Source organism: Bombus impatiens, unplaced genomic scaffold, assembly GCF_000188095.3.
Source record: "Bombus impatiens unplaced genomic scaffold, BIMP_2.2 scf_1274, whole genome shotgun sequence".
Taxonomy (NCBI): domain Eukaryota; kingdom Metazoa; phylum Arthropoda; class Insecta; order Hymenoptera; family Apidae; genus Bombus; species Bombus impatiens.
The window spans coordinates 166,521-184,589 of record NT_177693.1 but is presented as its reverse complement, the minus strand read 5'-3'; the positions used below and the strand labels follow the sequence as shown (position 1 = coordinate 184,589).

At 27.7% G+C, this 18,069-nt stretch overlaps 3 protein-coding genes across 3 annotated transcripts; 2 read left to right on the top strand and 1 right to left on the bottom strand.

The window, feature by feature from the left end:
- The first annotated feature begins 40 nt into the window (after window positions 1-40).
- On the top strand, window positions 41-8,002 carry LOC100743163. The gene is made up of 14 exons (XM_033323776.1): window positions 41-427; window positions 515-879; window positions 999-1,367; window positions 1,475-1,591; window positions 1,654-2,775; window positions 2,856-3,033; window positions 3,101-3,623; window positions 3,713-3,833; window positions 3,909-4,205; window positions 5,493-6,150; window positions 6,238-6,414; window positions 6,503-6,924; window positions 6,986-7,173; window positions 7,236-8,002. The coding sequence occupies exons 1-14, from the start codon at window positions 307-309 to the stop codon at window positions 7,651-7,653; spliced, it is 5,076 nt and encodes a 1,691-aa protein (XP_033179667.1). The 5' UTR covers window positions 41-306; the 3' UTR covers window positions 7,654-8,002.
- On the bottom strand, window positions 7,902-12,777 carry LOC100748065 (leucine-rich repeat and guanylate kinase domain-containing protein-like). The gene is made up of 15 exons (XM_033323775.1): window positions 12,427-12,777; window positions 12,106-12,333; window positions 11,742-12,029; window positions 11,375-11,673; window positions 11,101-11,305; window positions 10,832-11,035; window positions 10,553-10,768; window positions 10,345-10,498; window positions 10,006-10,277; window positions 9,707-9,935; window positions 8,964-9,109; window positions 8,721-8,885; window positions 8,489-8,605; window positions 8,235-8,401; window positions 7,902-8,169 (listed from the first exon to the last, which is right to left on the bottom strand). The coding sequence occupies exons 1-15, from the start codon at window positions 12,439-12,441 to the stop codon at window positions 8,052-8,054; spliced, it is 2,823 nt and encodes a 940-aa protein (XP_033179666.1). The 5' UTR covers window positions 12,442-12,777; the 3' UTR covers window positions 7,902-8,051.
- Window positions 12,778-13,256: 479 nt separating this feature from the next.
- On the top strand, window positions 13,257-17,822 carry LOC100742922 (protein kinase 4). Its single transcript, XM_003493583.3, has 5 exons — window positions 13,257-13,455; window positions 16,153-16,742; window positions 16,819-16,985; window positions 17,138-17,324; window positions 17,434-17,822. Exons 1-5 carry the CDS (start codon window positions 13,419-13,421, stop codon window positions 17,623-17,625), a joined length of 1,173 nt encoding a protein of 390 aa, XP_003493631.1. The 5' UTR covers window positions 13,257-13,418; the 3' UTR covers window positions 17,626-17,822.
- The last annotated feature ends 247 nt before the right edge of the window (window positions 17,823-18,069 follow it).

Genomic DNA, 18,069 nt, shown 5'->3' with positions numbered 1-18,069 from the left:
TGAAATTAAATCCCATTGAAAACATTTGATATACAAATGAATGAAATCTATAGACATAATTGAAATAGATAGTACTCTCTAGATATATCATATCTGTTAAATTTTGTTTACGTTTTATTCTAACCTCCAAGATGTATAAAAACAATAAGTAGTGTTATATATTTGTAAATACCAGAACCATGAAGTTAATGACACAACTTGCGTTTACCACTTTTTATAATATTGTATTTCTAATTAATTAATAGTTATGAAATAGTAGCTAGAAGTAATGTGTGAATAGGCATCAACAGACTTGTAAATACAGTAATGGCATTTTCATTTCGTATTGGCACCAAATGGTGTCATGATTTTCCAAAATTGGCAAAAGAATCTGGATTTTATTTCAATATGCATAGATCCAGAACACGTGTAGATTGGAATCGTATAAGTACGCAGTATAACAAATATATTCTTTACCATTATGATTTGTAAACAGATATATTTAATCCATACTTAAAATTTCCTTTTATTCTAGGTAACATAGATATAGATCGAATTATAAGAGAAAGAGATTTCCATTCCATTGATGATAATATAAATAATGTAATAGATTATTGTTTAGAAAGTGAATACGATGTTAAAATCTTAGATCCCAACTTTGTAAAACTCTTTTGTCTTGCACAGTTAGCAGTTGAATATTTATTATATTGTAAACAATATTTAGATCATAGTGTAATTATACTAAAAGATGAACTAAGATCAAAAATTGAAGAAAATGTTAAATTGAAAAAAGAAATAACTGCTTTAGAAGAAGTAGTGAAACATATGAAAGAGAAAGTAAAGGAAAAAAGTAAATTAATAGAAACTAAAATTGGAGATACTAATGGCGAAATTTACAAAGTAATAAAATTATGAATATGTATTAATTCTTGTTGAAATAATTTTTGTAATAACATTTTGTCCACAGAAAAATAGCTTTAATCATGCAAAAATTTTATTAAACTATTTTATTTTTCTAGTGTCCACATTGTCCAAAATCTTTTATATCTCCTATGTTTGTAAGTGCACATATTATTCGTCGTCATGCTTATGCATCAGAGTTATACATGCCTACTTCTCCCATACATGAGCACTATCGCAGTGAAACTGAGAAGTTGCATAATGAAATAAAGAATTTAAAAGAAAGATTAAATGAAACAGAAAAGGTGATAAGGAATGAGTCTGAAAGGATTTCAGAGGAAAAAATATTAAGTTATAATAGAAGGCAAGCTGAGAGTGAAAATGAAAATTTTAGATACAATAGTAACAAATCTAAAGAACATTCAGAGTATAAAGAATATCAAGAAGAAATAAAAAATTTGAAGACCATGCTTTTTGATGAAATACATGTATGTATAAAGTAAATAAATATGAAAACTTCTTACTAATGATTTAAATGATAATATAAATATTCATATATATGTATACATGTATACACACATCAATATTTCAACAGAATTTAAGGCAAAAGGAAAAAACCATGCATGAACACACATCTGAAACAAACGTCCAAACATTCATAAATCAGCAAGAGAAAGAATTTCAAAAGCTAAAGAATCAATTACTTGACAAGGTAAGTAAAGTATACTTTTCATGAAATGAATTTTATTAATTTGTTTTGTAAACATTTTACAGCTTACTCCAGACATAGAAAGTATGCATACAAAATTACAAGCTCAGGAAAATTATTGGAAATCAAAAATAGAACATTTGGAGAATCAACATCAAAAAGATGTCGAGAGTCTTATCGCAGAATTAAAATTAACACAAAGTGCAGCTGATGATATGAAAGCCAAGTATGAAACAAAAGTTAACGATTTAGAACGCCAAACTGCGAATCAGTTGGATATCTTATTGGAACAAAGCAAACAATTACAATCTCTATCACAGGAAATAAATGTTTCACAATTGAATGAAAAAAATAAAGATTTTGAAAATAATTCACTGAGAAGACGTAGTCCACCTATAATATTAGACAAACTTAATGAAATTTTAAAAGCATCAGATGAAACTAATTCAAAACAAAATGGCACAAATACAAAAACTGAGCAAATTGCTGTTGGAAATAGTGTGATAGACACTACAATAAGTTCAAGTTTATCAAGTAAAGTGCTTCCATTAACAGTAGAAAATACTCATTTAAAGAAAGTTTCGAATTCCAGAAATAAATCCACTATTCATGAAAATAGGAGAAATATTAAGCAAAAAGATATAAGAAATAGAAATAATACAATATTTAATCCTGTGAAAACTATTGAAAAGGATTTAGAGTATTACAGTTCAAGTAATATTTCAGACACAGAAATTTCAGTGCCTGAAAAAGGAAATAATTATGAACACACAAAATATAATCGCGTAATTATAAAAAGTGACGAACTTGGCATAAGTAAGCCACAGGATATTTTTAATAAAAGCATATCTGATGAGTTTTTATCTAACAGTAAAAATACGAAAACATCAAAATCCTTAGAGGACAATGTATCATCATCAAATTCAGAATCATTTGTTTCTGACTCAAGCACAGAAAATGTTACTGCAATTCACAATAACTCCCCATTTCATGAACATAAAACACATTTACCTAAAAAAATAACAGGACATAGTTCATTTTATAAAAGATTACAAACTAGTTTAATGGAAACTTTTGAACAGAAATTAAGAGATTTAGGAGTAGATCCGGAATGGCAAGGAATACCAAAAGCAACATTCAAACAGAAAATGGACATTTTAAAGCATCATCACAAATTAACTGCAAAAGTAAGACAAATGCATATTAAATTTTTTATGTAATTTGTTATGTAAAAAATATTAACATCATTTTTTTTAATTTAACACAGAAGACTCCAAAATATCATCAGATTAAATTAAGGATAATTGAAGAAGTTCTTAATAAAATATCTAAGAAGAAAAAGGTTACTGAAAATGTGAAACAATTTAAAAACTCACCTCTACATAAACCAATAATCACTGTTAAATCAATGGTTGCAAAAGACCTTAATCATCAACATGATCCTGGTAATTACTATTATTCACATATGAATAAATTTCTCTGAAAAGAAATAACTCCAATAATTTTTTTTAGGGCAAGCAACAACATCAAATAAATTTCATTCTATACCAGAAGATAAGGATTTTGCTAGAAATATACTCGAAAATAAATCAGTGCCTACAAAAGCTACAAAAATTGCAAATTACGAAAGTATAGAAAAATTATTACAATTTTCTCCTAATTCAAAATCTTTGGAAAATATACAACATACAACAAATTCTCAAGAGATTTCAATAAGAAGAGATTCTTTCAACAAAATGAAATCTTTATTTACTCTTGAAACTCTTAAGATAATACCAAATGATAAAGATTTAGCTAATAACAAATCTATTGAAAACAGTAGTATAGATCATTCAAATGTGCAACAAGATTTACAAAGTATTTTCATATCTCCAAAACATAATAAAAGTGTTCTAAAATCTACAACTGGTTCAGCAAGTAGTTTGACAAAAAAAAAAGTTATTTTTGATTTAACTAATAATGAAAGTATAAAATCATCTTCCGATGATGTTACGGACAAAGAAGAGTTAAATGACAGTAATTGGAATTCTTCGATGTACGTAAATTATCTATGCTCAATGTAGGAAATAAATAATATAGTACTATAATAATTTTATAAATAATTTTAATTTTGCGTTTATGCAGTATGTTTGACAAGCAAAAACATTTGTGTCAATCAGAAGATTATAAAGGTTCAAACAATATTGTATTAAGGACTGCACAAAGTGATAAAATTGCGGAAATATCAAAAAAGCTTGAAGCACAGGTAAGAAAACCAGGTATTACAAAACTTGTTCTATTTAATGATATTAAACTATACTTAAACTATATTTTCTTTCAGCTAAATATGGTAAGACAAAAGCCTGTAGGATCAGTTGAAACAATATTTTCTTCAACATACATGCAAAATAAAGAGAATCAAATTAAGAGCAACGAACAAATAAATTCTACTAGTATAAATTCTCTTTTAGTAAATCCATTCCAAGCATCTGTAACAAATTCTAAAGAAATGAATGATTCGCTACCACAACCAGCACCGCGTAATTTAAGAGATAAAATGTCTAATACCTTAGATGCAGAATCTATATCAGAAATATCAGATTTAGATTCTGATATAGATCAAATTTTAAAATTAGAATAATTTTAAATTAAAATTTATATAATTAAATATATAAATATACTTTCTTTTTAGCAAAAAAAAGATATTTGAAAAATATGATATATGTAATAACTTTTTGTTTATTTATTATAATCTAATCTATTAGACCAGAAAGACAATCATTACATAATGTAGTTGATATTTTATGTACTTTGTACAGAATTTTTATTTATAAAATGAATAAAAACAGAAACATTTTCTGCATTAACAAATTTTATTGCAGTATTATAACACAGGCTAGTTCAGCTACATGGGATCACCCAGGTATCTGCCTTATTTATTGTTGTATGAAAACACTTTCCTGGATAAATTTACGGTATCTCAAGGACCATGTGCAATGGTGGAAATATTATTTATCAATGATCGTTGTTTCATGAGATTTCAAGTTCATTGCCACTTTTTTTAATGGAACCATGTATCTATTTTCCATTATCCTTGTACAGCATAAAAAAACAAATTAACCGAGGTTAATAAACATACCGTTTTCAACATTTAATCTTAAAATATTTGCGCTTGAAATGTATATACATATGGAATTAATTATTTCGAATTAACAGCAAAATGAATAAACTTCTTGATTCCTAGGCAGCATTTTTTAACTTACGAGAGTTCAAACGGATGTTTAGAACCTGTAGAATTAATTGAAATTAATTTTATTTAAATAATCTCGCTGGTTACTTAGTTTTAAACAGATTTAAAAAATTGTCCAGTTGGCGGGCTATTAAACACTACAATCATCTAGCGGTGAAAAAATCAAATCTGTAAAAGTATTTTGGACATGGTGATGCCACCTACCAGCGAAAATTTTTACTGCGATTAGTATCGCTAATTTTGCCTAGGAATCAAGAAATTTGGATTTTTTAATTTTACCACATGTCGATTAGTTTTACTTTTTCACCGCTAGATGTTTATAGTGTTTCATGTCCCACTATGGAATAATATGAAGAATTATATTTTGTAATTTATAATTTATGACTTGTAGTTGAAGAAACAAACATTAAATATATTTTATCAATTGTATGAGACACAGCACGATATCAAAATTATCCCGTACATAAAATTATTATCGATATGTTATGTCGCGGAGTATAGTAAAGGTTATATTTAAGATGCGCTGTCAAAGAATAATACACGATTATCGTACAAAATGGTCATATTTATATCTGTTATTTATTATAAAGTAACAACATATACTATTAAAAAAGAGTTAAGTAAAAGTAAGAGTTTAATAATCAATTAAACGTTTTGATCAACTTTTAATGGTAAAACAAAATGATGCCAATGTCTAATATATTTTGCTCAATATGCGATATGAAAATTGATCCTTCATCTTCTGTAAATATATTTTCTACATCTTTTCCTCATCAAGGAGAATTGTTAGTAAATTTTGTATCACAAGTACTTCGTATAGCTACTTTTGAATTACAAGACCCTTACATTTGTCTACAATGTTACAATTTGTTTCAAATGTTAGAACAAGCACAGAAAACTGTTTTAAACATACGTTGTGAGATTTTGAAAATATATCATGCTTGTGAAAGAAGAAAAAATGTTAAACGATCAATGTACGATGGTACAAAATTGAATATCAGTACAAACATAGCATTAGAAGCAAAAAAATTATATAATAGTAATGAGAACTTAAAGAAGGTATTGAATTTACAAAATGCTACTCAAGTAGAGGAAATAGAACAAGAACAATGTGTTCAAGATAATACAATACTGCAAAATATAAGTATTGCAAATACAAAAGCAAAGAAACACTTAAGAAAGGAAACAATCAATTATAATGAAGCAGATAGCACAAAATCATTTGATTATAATATTTATGATGACATAAAAGATGAAATTTTAAAAAATGATATATTTCACAATTCAGTGGCATTAACTAATAGTGGTAATACATGTAATATTAATTCACAAGGTAAAGAGAGATTATTTAAATCAATAAAAATAAATATAAAATTAATAACAGAAATATATAGAAATATTTGTTGATATTCGTTTGCAGGAAATACACATGCATTAAAAATTCATGTTGCAGAAAAAAGCTGTATTTCACTGACAGATCCTGAAAGTGAATCAAAAAATACTGTAAAAACAGAATCCACATTTTCTGACAATATATTACAAATACAAAATGTTGAAAATATTATAAAAATAACAGAAAATACTGTGAACACAACAGGTGATATTTTATTTATTATTCATAAGGTTCCTTTTTTAAAATTATCTATTTATTACTTATTGTTTAAATCTTTATAATACATATATAGTGTCAGCAGTTGACCCAATAAAAATACCTATAAAATCAATAAAGATACCAAAGTATGATTTAAAATCATTAAAATATTCTTGTCCTATTTGTGGTAAAGTATGGAAAACATCGACTGAATTAAAAACACACATGAAAACTCATTCAACATTAAGACCATACATGTGTGAAAAATGTGGTCAGGCATATAAACATAAACATGCATTGGAAATACATGTTGGAATGCATAATGGAATAAATCCATTTCAATGTAATTTTTGTAAAAAGTGCTTTACACAAAAAGGAGCACTTATGAGACATTTACCAATGCATACCGGTGAAATGCCCTATCAATGTGAACTGTGTGGTAAAAGATTCATACACCATACATCATACAATATGCACAGATTATCACATAGTGGTAAAAAATCTTATAAGTGTCAAGTAAGTAATTACTAGCATAGAAACATGATATACAAAACATTTAAGTATTTCTGTGTTTTAGATGTGTGATTTGTCTTTGCTTTCAACATCTCATTTGAAAAGGCATATGCGAGTTCATACAGGTGAAAAACCATATAGCTGTACAGTGTGTGGAAAACGTTTTGCAGAACGATATAATTTGCTTGCCCATCAAAAAATTCATGATCCACACGAAAATAAGGCAAAAAAAGTAAAAGAAACGCAATTCCAGTAAGTATATTTAAAAGCTTGTAATTCCTACATAATACTTATCCTAATAACTTCATTTTCAGATGTAATCATTGTAATTTGATATTTGAACAGAAAAAAAGCTTAAATGATCATATGAAGTATCATTCTAATGTGAATAGTGAATCTGATTTTAAACAATCACAATGTACACTTCTTCAAGTTGAACCAGAACATCATGAACTATCAAAAAAGGTAGATTCTGAACACAGTGTATTACAAGAAACTTGGATTCAAATGAATCGTTCTAAATTAGACATTATTGATAATCAAACAAGATTTGTACTTCTACAAAATTCTTTACCTCAGATTGACGAAAATTCCTTTGCAGTTACATTTAGTGACCAAAAAATATCCTTGGGAAGTACAAACTATAATACAAATTTACATGTAATCATAGAACCATCAGATATATCACTTTTAAGCAATAATCTTCCTTCTATTGATAAAATGCATATGTGATTGAGCATTAAAACAGAAACTTTAGATTTCTAACAAATAATTACTTTATTAGAATATACTTGAAAAACGCTTTAAACAAATTAATTATTTTTTATCATATACATGTGTAATTATTATCATATTTTTTAAACTTAACAGGATAATATATAAATCAACTCTGCATAAATAAGTAAAGCAATTATAAATATGTATTCTTATGTCAATTAAGAGTTCCTTGTATGAAAGTATTTCTAAAAAAATGTGTTCACTTTTTGTAATATATATATTACTATTTAAAAACAGACTGTTATCAATAAAATACATTGTACAAGATAATCATATAACCAGTAAAATGAAAACTTTAAAAAATGAATTATGAGTGGATTAACTAGTTTTATAACTGAACATTTATCTTGTACCTAATCCGCAACATCAGTTAAATCTTCTACTATTTGACTGGGCATCAAATCCTTCCATGAAGTAACACCATACATTCTCAACAAAGTTCTTCTTTGTAATATAGGCGTTGATAAAGATCTACAAATCAATAAATCCAAATGATATTACACATAGCAATTGATATAAAAAAAATTGGAACTTACTGTTTTATTTCATCAATAATGGGATCAACCATTGCCGGAATAGCAATCTTTGAAAAATGATTAAGTTCTGCTAAAAATTTAGGTTCTTGAAAAGAATAATTTGTGTATAATTCATAAATAAAATTAATTAATTTGTTAAATGCTTTAAAATAATCATCTGATAGTAGCTGAAAAATGATGATTATACAAAAGTTTTTCTAATGATAAATTATGAATTTGGCATTCTTAATTTACTTTTATCGAAGACATGTTACCACTAAGGAAAAAAATCCAGGCTTATTCACATGTTGATCTAGATACATTTTTCTTGACTTTAATATCAAGTCGGTATAGAAATCTTTCATATCTTCTGGTTTTTCCATTTCTGGCGACTTAAAATAAATTACAGATTTGTATCATTTTATACCTATATAATCTTATACATATATTAATTGAAAACAATGACACCCTGCCCGTCGAAAGAAAAGTAAATTATTCAATACAAACTCTTCTTGTTAATAGTTCTTCACTTGATTCACTAAGTTCATCTGTAAATAAAGGTACTATTCCTCGAATCAATGTATTACGACGCTGCAAAAGTTTTGCTTGATGTCTTTTACGCCTTAATTGTTCATCTTCCACTATAACATTTGAATGCTCATCTAAAATTACCTAAAAAGAAAAAATAAAATTACTTACAATTATTATGTGTTAGATAGAGGTATGCAAGAACCAGAAAATGTATGAAACCCGATAGTTGGAATGAAACAGAAACACATCGGATTGGGTCGAGTTCGCGAAAGTATCGGATTTCCTAAAAATATCCGGTATTCTCAAAAAATCACCTATATCAAGACCCGTTTTAATGAATAAGACCGTGTTCAAATTTTCTATTTTTTAGGCGTTTTCGGAAATCATATTATGAAATTTATTTATTTAGTTATTTTTACTTATTTAATTTATTAATATAAAATTATGAAATGTGGAAGATTGAGTGGAAATAGTGCACCAAATAAGTAATATCTAAATATAATATTTTATTTTGAAATCGCATGTAAAAATGTCAGTTTCTCCACAATTTCAAACAGTAGTCTTATCCTGTTCAGTGTAACAGTATTATTACACAATACTGCGAATTTAAAATAAAATATATTTAGATATTACTTATTTGGTGCACTATTTCTACTCAATCTTCCACATTTCATAATTTTATATTAATAAATTAAATAAGTAAAAATAACTAAATAAATATATTTCATAATGTGATTTTCGAAAACACCTAAAAAATCAAAAATTCGAAACCACGATCGTATTCATTAAAGCGAATTTTGAAACGGGCTCTTGGATTTTTCGAAAATTCCAAGCATTTTCGGAAATCCCAACACTTTCGGGAAACCCGGACGTTCTCGGGAAACTTGTCAATTTCGAGAATTCCGAAAATTTCAATAACCGGTCCCGGTATAAAAAAAAATGCCCATCCAGATCCTGCATACCTCTAGTGCTAGATAAACTCAATACTCGTAATCCTTTATCATCAAAATGTGAATTAGTGTCTTGTTCCTGAAATTTAATATAATTTGATGTTTTGTCTTTCATTTCTGTTGTACCCTGCACAGCTTCATCATCAAATATTGTTACATTCCCCAATGTATTATGAGTTGTTTTATCATCAGTCTCTGTTGCCAGTGGAATTTTGGGAAGCAATTTAAGATCTCTTATAATCTATAAGCAAGTTTAAAATAATATTTGTAGCACTATGAATGGTATAATAAAGATATGAAATTGTTCATACATCATTTAAAATTTCTTTAATAAAATTTATATCACTTCCTATGGGTATTGCTGAACTTTCTTCAGATAATAAATTTTCTTTACTATCTTTAGTACATGTATAAACATAAAACCTTTCTTGTATCCATTCACGGTGGATTTCTTCATTTTTTGGGAGCACAAGAACTGCTCTACTATTGGAATACCGGTTAAGCATTTGAATGGTTGCATGTAAATCCGTTTGTGTTATACCAATTTTATTTCTTAATTTTAAGGAAGTAATTTGATTGTGATCTATATAAATATAAATAAAAGCATCTTGGAAGATATTTTTATAAAAAATTTAATTTATCTAACTAACGAAATCCATAGCTGTATCCTAATCTCTCTTGAATTGCTAAAAATTCTCCATGACGAGACATATCATTAAATTCTTCTCTGTCTACAAAAATGTAAAATTGATTTTCACTTTCATCTTCTGAGCTTTTTGTTGTATACCACTGACAATATTGGACCTGTGATAAATTATTATTTTAATCCGACATATTAAAAATGAATTAGAATATTACTTTTTTTGATAATGTTTGGGTCGCATGAAGAGCCAAAGATAATTTTCTCACTGCACTTGGACCTGTGAGTATTATTATAGGTGGGCTCACTTCATCATATGGTGTTACATGAAGATCAATTTTAGGAATATTTAATTGCTCTAATAAAGTTAGCTTTGTTATAGTGCGAGCAGCTGTTAAATTTACTGGTGGTGCAAATAGAGCAACTGCAGCAATCTATTTAAATAAATTCTTTAATAATTTATATAAGTTGATAATTATCAATACTTGATTATATACCTTTTCTGAAGTAGATACATTAACACCATCAATAATCTGTATACTTGGTATGGAAAATAGAAGTACAGCTTTATAATTAGGCCACTTTGTGCAACTATTACCTCTAAAATCTACTTCTTGTATTAAACCAGTGAGATTTAATAATTCTAATAAATCATTGATTCTATTAAACTTTAAATCTATCACACGTAAACTATATGCATCCTATAATTTTAAACATATTGTTACAGTTTAAATATTCATCTAATTATTAAATATGGAATTATTACCTTAAAAAATTCTAAAGTAGACAATTTATTGTATCCTAAATATAATTTCCGCAAATCAGATAAAGTACTTATGCCATATCCAGGAATGGCGGATTTATATGACAGTATACAGTTGCCCTCTAAATTTAGTTCTTGAATATTTAATCTATCCAAATTTTCAATGTACTCAATTAAGTTATATGATAAATTTAAATATTTCAAATATCTAAAAATAAAATACGTAATGTATAAATGAAGTCATATTTTATTTAATTACATGAAAAAGCATGCTAACTTCAAATTTTGCAAACCAGTAATGGTTTCAATTGCATTATGTGACAAATCCAAGTGAACAATACTCCAGAAATCACTGATATCATACATTTTTGATATATAATTGTATGATAAATTTACATATGTCAAATACCAAGGAGGTGAAAAATTTAGAATAGTATTCATTCTGTTATGTGCTACATTTAAATACATTAAGTAGGGGACTCCTCCCAGGGGTGATAAATTTGTAATATAATTATATGCAAGATCAATATATTGTAAATAACGGTGGTAACTTAACATTGTAATATTTGATAGTGACTGCAAAAAGGTTGTTTTCATCATATTTGTTTTATAAAATATTATGTTTTTCATATATAATAATATACCATATTTCTCATAATACATTTGCTTAATATATAAAGACTATTTTCAGGAGATTTAGTCAAAAATGATTTTCCAACTCCTATTAGTCTGTCAGTAAGATATCCACAGAATTCTATATCATCAAATGATGTTTCTTTAAGATTTCTTAATTTCATAACTGGTGCTCTACCATCATCCCATAAACTGATATCTAGAGCATAACTACTCCAGTTGTTTTCAGTTGCACATTGTATTATTTTTTGATCTATTGAAAGTGATATTTGATCAAGCAATGAAAATGAAAGATTCGACTGTGAAAACGAATAAATTATAATTATTTCAATTATATTATAAAATAAAATTAGTTTTATATTAAGCAAAATTTACATTGGATGAAGACTTTGAAGTAGTTGATATAGAATCATTAGATGCAATTTCAAATAACATATATCTATCCTCCATAGTTTCCCAACTCATATCACTATGTGATAGCAAATCTGTATCATCATTTTCAATAACTATATCATCCTTCTGCAAAGGTGCCTTTGGTACAGAAATCCTACCAATTGCATTTTGAGAAAGTAGTGGTTCAGAGGTAGAGAACAAATAAGAAAACTGTAATTATAAGCATAGAAATTAATTTTTGTATGAATGATATCAATTTTAATTTTATAAAACTAATCAATTTGAGCAGAAATATAATTTTACTCTTTTTTCATCCATTATTCTGCTTGAAACATTAATTATTTATCTTTGTGATAAATTATTTTCATATAAACCACTAATATACAATTTTCTATTGTTTCTTAACAACTGAATATACACAGGGCTACCAAATTATGTAAAGAAACCGCAATTTGTTATAAAGTTTGTTCATAACAATGTTATTTATATAACAATAATACCCCTATACAAGGAATTAACTTCCCAACGAAAAGGAATTTTGAATGGTCTGGACTTTAGACAGAGCTGCAAATAGCATAATTCCTTTCAAATTCCTAAGGTCCTTGCGCTAGCACGTAACATTGTGCACGCATCATCCAATCAGCAGAGCCGAATTAAAATTTTCCTTCTTCATAGAAATATAGGGCAAGAAGTTAAAATGAAATAAAATTACCTAAATATGAAATAAGATTTATTTTATAATAAATTATACCTAAATTTTTTAGTATGCATTTTTAAAATACAATCTTTTTTTATTTTTTTTAAGATAATTCACTTGCTATACTCATAAAGTAAAATGTATTTTTCTTGAATAATTATTAAATTTCTAATGTAAATTAATTTCCCATAAAATTTTCAATTCTTTATTATTCACCTCTTCAAATAGCAACGATATTGACAAAGGTGCAACAAAATATTCAAAGTGTCATATTCAAATTTAGTCGTTTCCTTAGTTATGTTCATAAAAATATAAAAATGTATAAAAATCCGCAGTGTATTAATAAGAAAATCATCGGTAGCAACCGACCCATTCGGAATTTTCGCGGTGCGAAAGAAGCGACATCTTCCGGTACGATTTGGCAATTACTTCCTGTGAGTGACCATTTATGTTCATTCGCGATCCGTGCGTCGTGTGGTATTGTTGCGTGTGGTCTGTGGTGACGTTACGGTGATAGTATTCGGGTGATTTATTTGCGGTCCTCGTGTATTTTTCGCGTTTGAAAGAATAACAAAGACAAAAACAGAACGAACGAAATATGTCTGAGATTGATGCGAAAGTGAACATGTCGCTTGGTAAGTGGCCAGAGTCTCGAAAATCTAGCAGTTTTGCTGATAGTCCTGGGTGAGCGTACGGCAACTGTTTCTTCCTTTGCACGAATTCAAAATGGCGATGAAAATTATACAACGTAGATATATATCCACATTTATTTTCGTTCATTTAACATCCAAAATGGTAAATAGATCTCTAAGAAAATAAAACAAAGAAACGTATCTGTGTCAGACGATGAATCAACTTTTGATACAGGATCGTTTCGTCTCCCTAATTAATTATTAAGCAAAAAAAAGGCAGACATATTTTAATCGATGTTTACTTATGAGAGGATGTATGGTGTCTTTTCTAATCGCTGGAAGAAAAATGTCTCCGCTATTTATACCGATGATCGAATAACCAAGTGTATATGAATTCCGGACTTTTTCAAAAGAACCAATTCAATTTCAACGAAATAGAAACGAAATAGATAACAGGCTTCTACTAACGACAGTGGTAGTAAAGAAGAAGAAAGATATATCCGCCATGAAGAATTTATACATTCTGAGAAAAATACTATGATTTACGTAGGATTGGCGGTGAGGGGATTTCTTACAATTTTTGACCAGTTACTCGAGAAATTTGTCGAATGGAAAATTTACGTACCTGAACATTTTTGGATAATAACACAACCGAAGTTATGATTCATGATTTACGGAAAAGAAGTCAACTTTCTCATTACGTGGGATATACGTTTGCATAACTTTAGTCGTATTTTTATCTCTTCTATATCATATTTCTCGAGTTTCTCTTTGTTCATCTGATGAACTTGAGAGATGCTACATACTATACGTGAGATAAAAACACGCTGAAAATTTTCAAATCGATTTTATTTTTGAACGCATCACGCGTTCTATGAAAGTATATGGAATGTCTGCGACAAATAATAATCGCCGTTGAATTCGAGAATTTAACTAAATTCTAAATGAAAATGGTATTTATGTATGTTACAAGTGTGCAATCCAGAATAATTTAAGTTTAAGATTAAATATGTTCGCAATTTGTCAATTAAAAACATGCATTGTATATAAATGAATACTTCATGATATGTCAAATGTTATTTAGAATTAACAGAAGCATTTTTATTAAACAAATTATTAAAGATAAGAAGCCCGACAGAGTGCGATCGTTTAAACAACCAAGATATATAAAACTGCAAGAAGAAGCATCTATGTGATTAAATGTTATATCTAAATCAGTTATTAAATGACTTATTAGATAACTGGATTTTATTAATTTGATGTAAGACTCGAAGGCATCTACTTCAACAAATGAGAGAAATTTTTATGTAATCTACAAACTTTTGTCTACAAGCAACACATCAATGGAGGCAATATAATATTGGTTTATGATGCTTATGTAGTGGAAAATTTTGTGGATAACATACTAATTGCATAAGAGAAGCCAACTGGAAAAACTTTACCTTCAACTGAAAGTAGATATCTATCAGAAATAATGCCACTATGTTATTGTAAAACATCAATAATGGATCTATTCAATTATAATTTTGTTCAAATATAATTGATATAATAACCAATATTAATAGCAATATAGATAGTCTGTTTCCTTTGTCAATGAACAATGAATGACATGTTTTTGTTAAATTGAGATTGAAATGGAAGAACAGACTAAAACAGACAATATAATATAAAAATTATATTTTGAAGATATGCGTTGAATCAAGAGAAAAACTGAAATATGATAAACATGCAGATATAGAAAGTGTGAAGAATTACAAAAGTATGAAGAATCTTCAGTATGCAAGAAAGTACACATGACATTTATGCATCAGTATATAAATAATTGAAACACTCACGGAAGATCACAATGAAAATAACACAGAGAGAAAGGACATTTATTAAGTACAGAAATAAAATAAAATAAACAATTTAATATGCACGAAAATTTAGTTTTAGTTAAAAATATCTTAAAGAAAAGAAAATAAAGAATATAATACATGTGGAAATTTATTATTATTAATTAAATTAGCCAATAATACCTTTTATGTAGCAACAAATACTTCCTTTTCATAAGATGGAATCTTTTGTTACAAATATAATTCTAAAGTAATGCATTATGAAAGAAAAATATATGAAAATAATCTGATTAAACTTATTCCTATATATATATTATTTATTTATTTATTTATTTATTTACTTATTTATTTATTTTATACAAAACAATGGTATTTTAAAGTGTCCTTGTCATCTGCAGAAGTACAGTGTTTCACTGCATCTGTTATTTTTTATTTAATATAGAATATGTGATTTTTATTGTTATTTTTTATTTGATATAATTTAAGGAATTAGTAACACATTTTAAACTTAAAGGCTGATCTATAAACACAGAAATTCCAAGTTATATTCTACTTAAGTTTCATTGTAATTAATTGATAGATGTATGTGTATACATAGACCATACACAGTGAGATTATTTTGAAAGTATATACACATATTGGAAGAAAATCAGGGAAACAATTCACAAAAATAAATATCGAAAAAGATCGATATACTTAAAAGAATTAAATAGAAACTGAATTAGCCATATTGAGTTGTCCTTCAACATCATCCATACAAGAGGAAATTTTTCACATATTCCAGATTAAAGCTTAACACAAATTAACTTCATGCACTGATAAGACTGTACGCTCACTAAACCTTGTGAATTTTCTTCCTTTTAAGATGAAATCATAAAGATGGAGAAAAAGGAGAAAAAGAAAAAGGCCGGGGCTACTAATGGAAAAACTGGTGCTAAACGCACTCGAGGAAGTGTGCGAGGGCGAAGTGGACTCAGAGGTAGAGGTACCAGAGTAAAGCGTAATGTTGGAACTGCTAAAAAAGAGCAAACATGGCAAGCTGGGCAAAATAACAATAATAACAACAATAATAATAATGTGCGTGGTGGTTTTGTGAGAAAACGATATAAGAAAAACAGTGGTTTAACTAGATCACGAAGTAATTTAACATTAAATCAGAAACCTAATACACGAGGAGCTTTTAATGTTCGCCGTGGTCGTGGTAATAGATTTGGTCTGACTCGAAGTAGAAGTCGCACAAACTTGACTTTTACACAAGGAGGCTTTTTTACAAATAATAAGACTCCATTAAAACGAACGAACAGTTTACCAAATTTACGTGATCCAACTTCGGTTCATAATCGACTGGGATATCAAAGCCCTGCTCAAATTGCTTACCGAAATCGTGTTAAAAGAGCAAAACAATTGCTGCTACAAAGACAGAACCAGAGATTATCCTTACAAAACCAATTCAGAGTAAGTTAATATTGTAGATAATAAATCATAAACGTAATTAATTTGACATTAATTTAATTATGTTCTTCTCTTGTAGATTCCACAAGCTGGGAAATCATTATTATCACTCCAACAAAGATCCACAGATAGAAGACAACAAATTTTAACTTCTCAACGTCGCTTTACTACTGGTGGATTACGATCAGATCAAATTGCCCGTGCACAAAGACGTGCACAATATGAACAAAAATTAATGAGAATGAAGTATGCTTAAATGTCTTCACATTTATTGTTTTAAGTAGCTTACAATTAAGTTCATATAATTTGAAATACTTTTTAGTAAATTATTTTTTATTTTCAATTACAAAATCTTATACTTTATATTGGGATTTTATTGAAATTATACAATGTTGTAGTTCCTCGCGATTAAATACAAACTCAAATGTAAACTTCATGTATACATTGGGAAATGAGTACAGTCCTAGCACGCATCAACGCCCTCTTACTCTTACCCCAAGCAGAAACGGAAGTGCTGTGAACAGTTTGCGCCCATTACCAAGAGGAAGGTCTCCATTTAGACAAAGTGTACAAAATTTGAATATGGTATGATAATAAAAATGATTAATAAGATATTACTGGTAGTTATAATTTAAAAAAAATCAAGTTTTGTGTAATTTATATAATTTAATATGGTGGAATTTATAAATTTCAGGTTGGTCGATCACCTATGTTTAGTCGACAACGTTCAAGGTCAAGATCGCGTTCCCGTTCTCGTACACGCAACACTCCTTCATCAGACGCAAGACCAGATGTCGATGATCGTACTTTCAGCGAAGTCATGTATAGCTTGTCCGGAAATCTCGGCGTTACAGGAAGAACGCTTAATGATAGATTTAGTTTTTAAATTGAAGAAGGAAAGTTTGTTTTGTATTTAGAATATAAGACTGTTGAGGCCAGAAATTTTATGCTTGAAATAGATACTAGGTATAATGTTTTCTTATCAATTGCATTAATATTAAAGTTACATCAAGTAGAAATCAATTTATTTAACTCGAATGTTCCCCATTTTTTCGTTTGTATATTAAAACTATATGAAAATTATTTTGAAGTTTTAAAGCATAAAACATTTAAGTTTGAAATATATTCCAAAATATTAACTACATAATTCATGATAAAATGAATTCATAATAAATTCGATGTCTAATATTACCTCATCATTAACTCATTATTAACTCATATTTGAGTTTAAAAGTTCAATATAAATTGATTTGCATATGAAGATGAAATTTATAGTAAATTTTTGTATGAAAAGATAATTTGCAATATTTTTAATATTATATTATATATA